General features: G+C 44.4%; 1 protein-coding gene across 1 annotated transcript; it reads left to right on the top strand.

Annotated features, from left to right (window-relative positions):
• Nucleotides 1-3,176: 3,176 nt before the first annotated feature.
• LOC146197915 ((3R)-3-hydroxyacyl-CoA dehydrogenase-like) lies at nt 3,177-10,068 on the top strand. The gene is made up of 3 exons (XM_084593189.1): nt 3,177-3,467; nt 7,509-7,702; nt 9,585-10,068. The coding sequence occupies exons 1-3, from the start codon at nt 3,317-3,319 to the stop codon at nt 9,984-9,986; spliced, it is 747 nt and encodes a 248-aa protein (XP_084449315.1). The 5' UTR covers nt 3,177-3,316; the 3' UTR covers nt 9,987-10,068.
• The last annotated feature ends 1,128 nt before the right edge of the window (nt 10,069-11,196 follow it).

The raw sequence follows: 11,196 nt of genomic DNA, 5'->3' as shown, positions 1-11,196 counted from the left end.
ACACGAACGTCTTGCTTTTCGCCTCCATCCAAAAGCAGCTGCCATGACCGGGATTCGATCCTGCATACTTGGGCACAACAACCGAGCGCCCTAACCACTGACCATCGCGGCGAGGCGGCAACATCGGAAACGAATGCAATAGGCAATTTTGTAAGTCGCATGCTCATACGCATGTTAAGGGCGGGTAACCGAAAGAGAGAGAAATAGGAAGCGTTTATTTGGTCAAAAGAGGGAAGGTGTTTGGTGGCTTTCTCGAGACACTCAAACAATATCGAATCACTGATTGGGATCAACTTCGCGGCTTTTGCGACCAAACCACTCCCGCACACATTGGCATCCGGGCCAAGCAGCTAAGAGATCACATCGCTGCCTCTAAATTCGGCACGATAATACCAGAGGGGCTGAGAAGTCGGAAAATGCAGCTTATTGCGGAACCACTGCATGACGTCAGCTATATATAAAAGTACAACTCCTGCAGCCGTGCGTAATTAAATGCACCACCATGCTGATTGCGTGGGATTTTCATTTCATTTTTTACTTCGTTTTGCTTGTTACACTATGCAACGAAATAGTGGTGATATTCTATAGAAATATAAAAAAAGTCGAAATCCTGTAAGCTCATTTCAAGACGTTGGCATTTATATAAGTCAAGGTTTGTTTTATCTGTACGGCGTTTGACAATACACTTACATGCATGCAGCGTTTGCGTCTCCACCTTTAATTTCTAAAAACAGACTAACATAGTAAGTTTTCAGAAAAGCGCAGCCGCGCGACTAGCAACCTGAAGCAAGCTGTAACAGCAGAAGCGGGAGTGCCACTTTAACTTTCGCTCCGGCGATCATGTAAACATACATTCGCACAAAATGACACGAATACTTACATCCCTGAGGCTAACAGGTCGCCCTTGTCTTGCAGACAACGCGGCCCCTCAAGCGACTCCACTGACTTTAGCGGTGGTGGGTCGTACGTGAGGGATGTCAACAATTGTTCAATAAACCACTTTCTGACAACTCACTTTCCTTTACAGATCGGCTTTCTAAACTCGCAGGCATGCTGAAAAAAACCCATATTTTGGCTCCGAGTAGTTCTGACACCCCACGGACCAAAAATCTAGGCACGTCGCTGCCGATGTCACATGAGAACAGTCCTCTGCAGTTCTCAATTTTTTTTTGGCTGTTTTGAAGATACTACTTTGTTGTTTTTTTTAAATTTCGCATGGGGGGGGGCACATATAGGAGGTTCTTAGTAACACAAAATAGCCATTAATTCAAAATAACGAAGAACCTCCAGACTTCGCCATTTGAACATGCAGTGGCGCATCAAGACAGACCAGGAGCCGAGAACAATGACCGCCAACGCTGCCGTCCAAGGTGCATATCGTCTTGGAGCTATGCTAGGTTCGCTGAGGGCGCCAATCAACAGAGTTCCATTAAAACACCCCGTGATGCGTAGCACCATGGCGCGCTGCCGTGGTCTGGGCTACGGATGTCTACAACGGGACGAAACAGGATGGAACTAAAAGCTAACGCTGTGAAATAGGATGTTGTTATGCAAATGGCAGCCGGTCGGCATAACTTGTGTTTGATGTCCCTGAAACTGATTTGAGTGATTGGGGAATAAGCTTGCAAGACTGACGGGACAGACTTCAAAGTCGACCATCACATTTACCATCTAATTTCGCATAAGACTGCCTCGACTGGAGCAGAACTGGCCGCACTTCGGGCTGCTGTAAAGTATATATCCGAACAAACTCCTCAAAAATGGGCTGTGTTCTGTGATTCTAAACTTGCCCTACAATGTCTTCAATCGGTCTTAGGCCATGCTGACCATGAGTAACTTAATTGTAGCGGAGGTAAGACATCTGCACCACCAGGCATTACAAGAGAGTTACGAAATCATCTACCAGTAGCTATCAGGCCCTAGCGGAATTGTTGGCAACAACTTAGCTGTCAATACTGCTCGATCGGCTCACGATACAACCAACATTGTCCAGGTGCCGTTGACAAAAGCCGACGCAGCAAGGTGCCTTCGATTGCTCGCCCGAAAAGTGACTAGACAATCATGGTCTACGCCGTGAGGGTTCACATCACGCTCGCACCACTTTGACCAATTACTTCAACCGCAGATACCATTCGACCTCCCCTGCTGTGATGCTACAATGTTGTGTCGCCTATGGCTAGGAGTGGCGACTCATCGGAGTGGCAGACTCTCCAACGTGCGGGCAGTGCGGATGTGTTGAAACCGGTGCGTACATACTCTGTGACTGTCCTCAGTTTGAGCGTGAGCGTGCTGTCCTATCTGCTACACTCTGCCGCTTGGACTCTCGCCCTATTACAGAAACTAAGATTCTGGGCCCTTGGACGACAGCTTCATCAGAAAATAAAGCAGTGAAGGCGCTCCTTAAGTTTTAAAGGACTCGGGGTTGAGTTCAAGACTTTAAGCGTACGCTCTCTACCCCCTTTTACTATAGATCTCTGGACATGTGACAGGCTCCTTTCTTTGGTGTTCTTTTTTTCCCTTTTCTCCCTTTGTTCCCCTCCCCCCGTGTAGGGTAGCCTACTGGAAATAGCTTAGTTAACCTACCTGCCTTTCTATTCTACCTTTTTTTTTTTGTGTCTCTCTGCGTAAAAATGCATATATTTTGGCTTACAAGTAGAACAAGGAACAGCCAGAAAGGTGATTCAGGTAGTGAGAGGGTTTGTTTCATAGTGCGGCAGCTATAAAAATGGACGTTGAGAATGAAAGAAAATTGATTCCTTTATTTAGGCATGAACATTTGGAGAGGTCGATAATCCAACGCATGGCACCTTGAGAACGGGTGTGCGTTACAATCAATGCGCACTAGAATCTAATAATTAGGGCAAGCTTCAGATGTCGCAGTCGAACACGTACGCACACGCCCCGAAAAAAAAAACAAAAACAAAAGAAAATTATCCGCAAGAACGTTATGTACCATTTCATGGAAGCGATATCAGCAAAGCAGCAACTCTGCCCTCTGTGGGAATATTCTGAACAATCGACTGCATTATCTCGTAAAGAAACCCTTCACGAAGACAGCATACGCAAAAAATTACAAAGGAAAAGATCTAGAAGGCGTCACAACCAAAAGGGCATTAGCCCGTGTTCTGTGCAACGCAGTACCTTGTCCCGTCGAAAACGCCTTTGCTGGGCAGCTTATCAGACGGCCTTGACACCAGATTGCGTAGCATCCGCTTCGAAGCGGGAGGTGTCACAACGGCTCCGCAAAGCGATACAAAAGGACCGTGTGTGCACCGCGCTTTATGTTCAGTGACGGCAGCAGAGCGCAGCGGTCAGCATGTCCCTGGAAGGTCGGCTAGCCCTGGTGACCGGAGGAGCGAGTGGCATCGGAAAGGCCACCTGTCACGCCCTGGCATCGCAGGGCGCCACAGTGGTCGTAGCGGACATCAACCTGGATGCGGCGAACTCGGTGGCACAGTCGCTGCCAGGTAGGCTCCAGGAATCGCCTAGCTTAGTCGCGGCAATTGCAAGTACTAGGTTCAAAAGGGCGTGATTTGCACCGCCGGCGCAAATGCTGCGGATGCCTGGGAGAAGTTTTGCTGCAGAACCGTTTAGTTGGCTCAAAAGCCTATTTCGTTTGAGATGAATAGAAATAATGGTGTTTGAATTTATTCTGACCTAAAGTAAGGTTACTCGAACGATCATGAATGATTTAGCATTATAAGCAGCAAGACGGTTTCTGTGTTTATATTGTGAATGACTGAAGTATGAATGAATAAAACAATCGGAAAAGTGAATAACACGTAACTTTCTTTAATTTCTGCATTAGACTTGTCTGCTGTTGAAACATTCTTTTTTTTTAAATATACATTTGGTAAACTCAGATTGCTGAAAAGATTCATAAACACAGTTTACGCAGGAACTCATAACTCACCGAACAAATTAGCCATAATTTATTTTTGGTGCGAAAAGCGCGCAATGAGAATTTTTTGCTTAGGGGCAAAAGTTATGACCCTGAACACCCCATGTATTTTAAGGCGTATGGACATCATTATATATATTCTCGGCTACTCCTTTATACGTAGCAATTAGGTTGATTTCACTATTCCTTTACGTTAATTTTGTATGTTTACTTGAAATATTTAATTCTTGCGCGCCTTCTGTTGCATATTTTTTCTTAACGGTAATATTTGCTGTAGTACGCATTTAGTACAGGAGAAAGTGCCGGTGCGCCGCATTTCAGCACGCTGTTTTTTTTTTTTTTTTTTCACTCATAAAGGTGTAAAAGGAAATTGCCTTGTTTTCTTTCTATTTATTGAAATGCAACAACACATGGCACTTTGATATGGTATTTCTCAGCCTCACGTAAAAACATTAATAATAATAATAATAATAATAATAATAATAATAATAATAATAATAATAATAATAATAATAATAATAATAATAATAATAATAATAATAATAATAATAATAATAATAATAATAATAATAATAATAATAATAATAATAATAATAATAACATACTAGATGCTTTTCTTGTTTTTGAGTCAATTAAGGGTGAAAGTTTCCAAGAAATTGAGCATGCTTGCTCATCACTTCTTTTGGTTTGCTTTATGGGGTTTAACGTCCAAAGCGACTCAGGCTATGGGAGATGCCGTAATGGAAGGATCCGGAAATTTCGACCGTCGGTGGTTCTTTTACATGCTTTACATGCTCTGATATCGCACAGCACACAGGCACCTTGCCTTTCGCCACCTTTGAAAAGCGGCTCACCACATGGTTTCTCATACATGATTGTTCTTGCTCTACAGAGGGACGGAGAAGCCTGTAAGTCAATAATTATTAGGAATGGTCACGTATTTCATCCTGACCTAAAAACAATGAAGTTTTTGTTTATTAAATTTTATCCAACCCTGCTCTTATTTACGGAGTGGCAACCCACTCCAGTATTTCCTGCCAAGAAAACCCTATGGCCAGTCAGGGTCGCCGGAGAAGGGGTAGGCAGCGAACGCGATGGTTAGATGGCATCCCCGAGGCACTGCAGATGAAGTTATGTGATGTTAGGAAGATAGTGAGGGACCGGAAAGCGTGGCGTGATATGGTCCATAAGGTCACGAAGAGTCGGACACGACTGAACGACTGAACTGGACTGATTGTCTCATGCATGGGAGAGTGCTTGAAACTGCTGTAATAGCATTGCTAAGTGTCGTGAAGAGCGCGAAAAGGACGTAGCAAGCCCTAACTCGTAACTGAATGTATGTTAGAAGGAATACATCAAAGAGAACTCGTTGCCCAGGTATAAAAAAAAAAAAAACTAAACGAAAAATACAAGGTATCCCACACAACAGCCCAGTTATATATGAGGGAAGACACGCAGCTTCTTTGTTATGCGTCAGGATGGACAGCTTGGTAACGCAATCCCAGTTTTCTTGTGTGGAAAGCTTCTAAAGTTTCACGAAATATGCGTCATCTCCGTGCGCATCACAACGCGTGTGTGTATTGCAATCACGGTGAGCAGTCGTGTTTCATATCAATGTCGACGGGGCTCATCAAATTTGAACCATAACCATTTTTCACGGAAATCTTGTGTTCCCGCAAGTGCCATATTGCAGCACCTGCCAGTTTTGCTTATAGGTACACCCCGTTGAAAGATACGAACCCTTATTTTGCGGTCTTTCTTTTACAATGAAACAAATGCCTACTAGGCCCTTTCGGGTGCTGGTAAGGAATCTAATTTTTAGCCGTGAACAAAAAGCCATTTGTGAACTTGTGCACATACAGAACCACAGCTAGTTTCGTTTTCTGCGTATCCTGCTCCTCAGCCTCACAGTCCTCGCGGGGGTGATTTTGCTTAAAAAGAATTGCCACTCAGAAAGAAGGCGTTTATCTGGGCAACCATAACTTCGGAGCCGCATTACTTGCACTGCAAAGCTGCTTTTCACTTCGTGTACGCACGACCTCGAGAGGGAAGCGCCGAGGCAAGACGCTGCTACTACCTCGGACAGGCTGGAGTCCAAGTTTGGTATTCTGATCTTGATTTATAATGCAACAGACGTGCCCCGCTTGATATAAAAGCTTAAATTCAAGGTGCTAGGTGCCTCAAGTTTAAACTTTTACTGTCGCTTGGAAATTTGACAGTGAATGTTGGACCAATTCCCCTTTCTTCGAACGATTTCAGCACATTCCCATCTGCACGAGAATCATGCATTTTTTTTTTACTAGGATTGGGTAGTCATCCGCAATTATTTAGGCATGCTCATCTAAACATTCGAGGTAACACTGATGAGTGCGGTCAAGATTCACAAGAAAAATGTTGCGGAAGGATCGGCATGTTTAGTGGAGGCCCTGGAGAAACAAAGTCAGGACACGTTGAGCGAGTTTGAATTGAATTGAAGTTTATTTGCACCAAGTACAGTGTACATGATACAGGATGCATGAAGAAAAAGCTGCCACAAGGACAGCTTGACAAAGCCTCACGCCACCGGCTTGGCATTTGAGGAGCACAGCCATCGACTTGGCGTCTGTACAACATATACTTTGGTTACAACATTAAAACGGGTTATGTATACGCTTAAAAAAGAGATAAAAACAATTGCAGAACATTGACACTATAAGGAAGCAGATTTCATGACAATTAGACTAGATGTGAAGAATTTGTGTTATTCCCTGGCACAAAGTGTGCCTCGCAGGTATCTTAAAGAAGCTATCACCGAAGCCAATGACGAGATAAAATTAGAAATACACCAGAGCTGTCAGCTGAGGCATTTTTATATATAGAGCTTTTGGCCTTTTATTTTAAGTCCACCTTTGTGCGATAAAGTGAGTTTGTCCACTGGCTAATCCGTCGCAACTATAGTGAAATATTTCTTGCTAAGATTGACCGCGCTCTTCTGTATAATAGCGCGCTTTTGCTCAATTATTCAAGACAGGGCGCAAAATGATGGCGGAAATAACTTGAATGCGGTGCTCGGCACAAGTTCGAGTTGGCTTCACGCAAGGCTGACGTCATGTACGCACCGTTCTCGGATCAGCGTGTATGTGAGCCAAACTGGAAGCTGCTTAAATGACCACAACAGGTGCATGAAAACTGGTTACTGTTCAAAACTGGCATGGACCCTGTCAAGACTGTGATGTGAAACACGACTGCTCACCAAGATTTCAAGACACACCGTTTTCTATGGGTATAGTGATAAGATCTCTCAAAACTGTGCAAGCTTTCCGCACATGAAAACTGAAAGACAAGTGCATAGCAAGCAGTCTATTCTGCTAGAATATTTCTGCTCAAGTATCACCGATATGTTGCGGTGATTTTTTGTATTTTTCTTGATGCTTTTTTGGTAGTTTTTTTTGGGTGCTTTTCTTTCTAAAATATGCATTCAGTTATGAGTGCACACTTGTGTATCCTCTTATTTAGTGTTTGTCATATTCATGCTTTTCATCACCCTTATACATGTCGAAACAACTTACTGGAGTAACATTTTCTTCTCCATATTGAGTAAAACTTCAGTTAAATGCGTTTCTCACAGGTTCTGCAACCCACACCGGAGCGTTTCTGGATGTCGCCGACTCAGAATCCGTGGATAAACTTTTCGCCAACCTCAAGGAAACGCAGGCTTTGCCGGTCAGCATCGTTGTGAATAGCGCCGGAGTAGTCCATTTGGCTCCTCTCGTCGACACAAGCGATGAGGATTTCGACCGGGTCGTTCGGATCAACTTGAAGGTTTGTGTGACAGGAAAAGTACAGATCGGAAACAGACAAGCCAATATTGGCGTTCAGAACTGAAAAAAAAAAAGAACAATAAATAAATAAGTTCCTCTTTGTCGGGAGTAATCACGTAGCTAAGAACAACAGACTGAGGTGCATATACAAATAAGGTTGAAAATATTTCCATCTGTGTATAGCTCCACAGGAGTTTCGTTCACAACAAAGCAGTGCGATGCGACGGCGGTTTTGTAACATCATATTTGGCCCCCTCTTGCAGAGGGTTAGGCCCCTCTTTTCTAATTGTGAACTGGGCATAATGCCCGAGTCAAAATGCCAACAATTGTAATCTAGCCCTTGTGCATTTATTTTGGCATTAGTGATTTTAGGCAAGTACTTAATCTGGTTAAATATCATACGCGTATTTTCCATGGATTCTTTTCGACCTCAGACAAATATTTTTCGAACCGTAGTTCAGGTCATTTTTAATAGTAAAGGCAGCTAATTAAAATTCGTAACAATATACACAGATATGGAAGACGTGCAGTTAAGGCTAAGTGTTTTCAACAATGTAGAAATTACAGCCTCGAGAACAAGGAATTCAACGCACATTTTTATGCTTGGAACCAATCATTATGAGGCAATAAAAAATAAAGCAATATATCGCTTAAGCGAGTGAATTAAGTAACTACGGGTCCTTCAGTGCCTCAGACCCTGGTTCACCGCCGTACACCATTGGTGCCCAAAAAGGTTGCGTGCTGCCATTGTATATCGGAAGGACGAGCAGACCAACTCTATAACCTAATATTTCGGGACAAAGCTTATTCAAAAGTATGAAATCACTGGCAAAAGCTATTGTGATAGCAAGGGAACATTTATGGGAGCGGGAAACAAAGGTAACCCTCCTCATCACTGAGCGGGAAATTTCTCATCGAATGAAGACCTTATACTGACCAGTTTTCTTTTTACCAGCGAAAAGAGTGAATAAATGTACAATATGCACAACGGGCCTAACTCCCCCCCCCCCCCCCCCCCCCCCTTCCCTCCCACGCCCCTCAACTTATCAGCACGCATTCATGTATAGCCCTTGTGGTTCTTGACAGCGAACATGCAATATTCTGACAGCAGAAATTTCTGTTGTAACATCAGGATTTTGTGGAGTTAAAGACTAAAAGCTCTACAGAACTACACGAAGATACTGCAGCAAAACTAATTATAGAGCAAAAGAATGTATGACTTTATGGCAGAACTACAGAATATTTTGCTGTATTTCTGACATGGTTTTGTAGTTTTCCACACTGGGAACTTTTGTGGCTAGAAAAGTGCCTCAGTACAGCCATCTGTCCATTTCTGAGAAAATTTTGAGTATTATGAGTGCTAGTTTCCGTCGTTATTTATTTTGTCATCAGCCGTCTATTCTTCTAGACTGTTATATTTTATCCTTGCTAACAATGAACAAACCTAAGAAAATAATGAGATGCGTTCTATTTTTAAGCCACGCAGGTAATTGACATAACGAAAATGACTATGACAGCTGTTTTACATTTTTGTGTCATTTGTTCTACCGAAGTGGCGTCCCTGGAAGCGTCTTCTTCACTTGAAGCCACAAAAAAAAAAAAAAGTAAATTTGTTGTCGCTGATTTCTTCACTCTAGGCGTGCATGTGGAGAGGAAGAAAGAATGAAGTCATAACGGCTTCGCCCATTTTCATACAAAACTTCACAAATGACTGTTTATATGCGCGTATTTCAGGGTACACATACCAAAAGAAGCAGCCGAATTCCTTGCCACTACCGGGGTGATATGTCATCCATACTGATGCGTGCGCAGCTCTTTTTTGTGTCAAGGCAGTGCTACAGATGTACAACAACTGTGCGAGCTTCGTCTTCAATTTCTCGCAGGGCACCTTTCTTGTGACAAGGGCCGCCGCTCGGGCCATGACTGCGTCGAAAGTCGCCGATGCTGTAATCGTGAACATTGCCAGTATCCTGGGGAAGACTGGCATTCCCCTGTTATCGTCGTACACCGCTTCCAAGGGGGGCGTCATCGCATTGACTAAGACGGTGGCCCAGGAGCTGGGGCCGCAGGGCATCCGCTGCAACGTGGTGCTGCCATCACTAACGAGGACACCGATGGGCTCTTGTCTGCCGCAGGAAAGCCAGAAGAAGTTTGTCGAGAAGACACCTTTGAACAGATTGGGCGAGCCTGAAGACGTGGCTCAAACCATCCTGTTCCTCTGCTCCCCGCAAAGCTCCTATGTGACGGGGGCTACGGTTGAAGTTACGGGCGGTTACGGCATGTAAAGTATTCAAGACACTGTTAAGAGTGCCTATCCGTGTTGCGTACGCTCGTGAAGTTTTGAATTAAATAATTTCTGGGCCCGCAGCTGTTTATGCAATTATGCATGCAAATTGTTTTTATGTATTTCACGGCTCACTTGACTCTGATCTCATTTATCACGTCGGCACCGTAAACACTCTGCTGCATGACGAAGGTCTGGTTAAATCTTTCTGTGCTTGCGTTGCGCAGAAAAAATGTAGTAAAAGCTATCAGGTGAGCTGATTCGGTCACTGCATGTAGGAGGCATTATGGAGGCGCGCGCCAACGTAACCAAAACAGATCCCGCTATCTTTAAGAAGGGAACTTCTTAATTGTCCTTATAGTTGAAGACTAAGGCTTAATCTCCCATTTCTTGTTGACGCTCCATGTTGATATGCATGAGCACCATCTAGTAGCGAGGAAAGGGTAACGGCCTAGTTTCTCGCTTTGATGATTGGTTTTTGCTGGTGAGATACCGCTAAAATATTTGTCGTCTGCAAATTACTGCAGAAGACCGTGCTCTCTACGTCTAAAACAGGCTAAGAGAAGCGACGCTTTTATTCCATCTTGCCAGAGAGAGAGAGAGAAAGAGAAAAGAGCCATTTCAAAGGCTTGGTTGCATAGTAAACCCGCGAGAGCGAAGAGAGACACAAGAAAACGCAGCAAGTGGCTTGCATGTGTCCCCCTCCTTCCATCAATATGACCTCATCCAGTCACCAACGGCAGGTGTGACTTTGCTTTTGGCCACTCACCAAACGTCTCAGCGCTTTGCGCTGTCCAAATGACACATATGGGGGATCATTATGGAAACCAATGAGGAATCTTTGTGTGTGCGTGGTTGTAGGCAGTGGAGAGCATCGGATGGCTTAGTGGTCCTTAACCTGTGCCGCTGCAGTACAACTTGGCCAACCGCTACGCTTAGTGGGTAGGGACGGTCTTAAACGACATGGCAGCGCGCTGCTCTTTGAGGCGCGTGCTGGAGAGCTGCGTAATGTGCTGCACCGTCAGCGGTTGGTTCCTTGAACGCTGGTTCAGGCAGGACTCTACCGAAAGAGCGATGGAGGACAGGAGAATATTTCGTTTAGCCATCCGCTGCCCGCAGTGAGTGTCGCGACACCCAAAGGGCACCTCTACCGCTGGCGCTGGAGTTCGCTGGGACTGCAGCTTCAGACGGAGACGCACGTGCTGCTGCCT

This window comes from Amblyomma maculatum, chromosome 2 (genome assembly GCF_055883805.1).
Source record: "Amblyomma maculatum isolate TAMU_Amacu chromosome 2, ASM5588380v1, whole genome shotgun sequence".
NCBI classification, from domain to species: Eukaryota; Metazoa; Arthropoda; class Arachnida; order Ixodida; family Ixodidae; genus Amblyomma; species Amblyomma maculatum.
The sequence above is the reverse complement of the archived record's forward strand: the minus strand, read 5'-3'. Positions and strand labels throughout refer to the sequence as shown.

Excerpts from the sequence above, each read along its gene's own strand:
- LOC146197915 (XM_084593189.1), top strand. The coding sequence starts at position 3,317 with ATGTCCCTGGAAGGTCGGCTAGCCCTGGTGACCGGAGGAGCGAGTGGC. Across the intron at positions 3,468-7,508 it reads GGTGGCACAGTCGCTGCCAG|GTTCTGCAACCCACACCGGA; the intron begins GTAGGCTCCAGG and ends CGTTTCTCACAG. Across the intron at positions 7,703-9,584 it reads TCGTTCGGATCAACTTGAAG|GGCACCTTTCTTGTGACAAG; the intron begins GTTTGTGTGACA and ends AATTTCTCGCAG.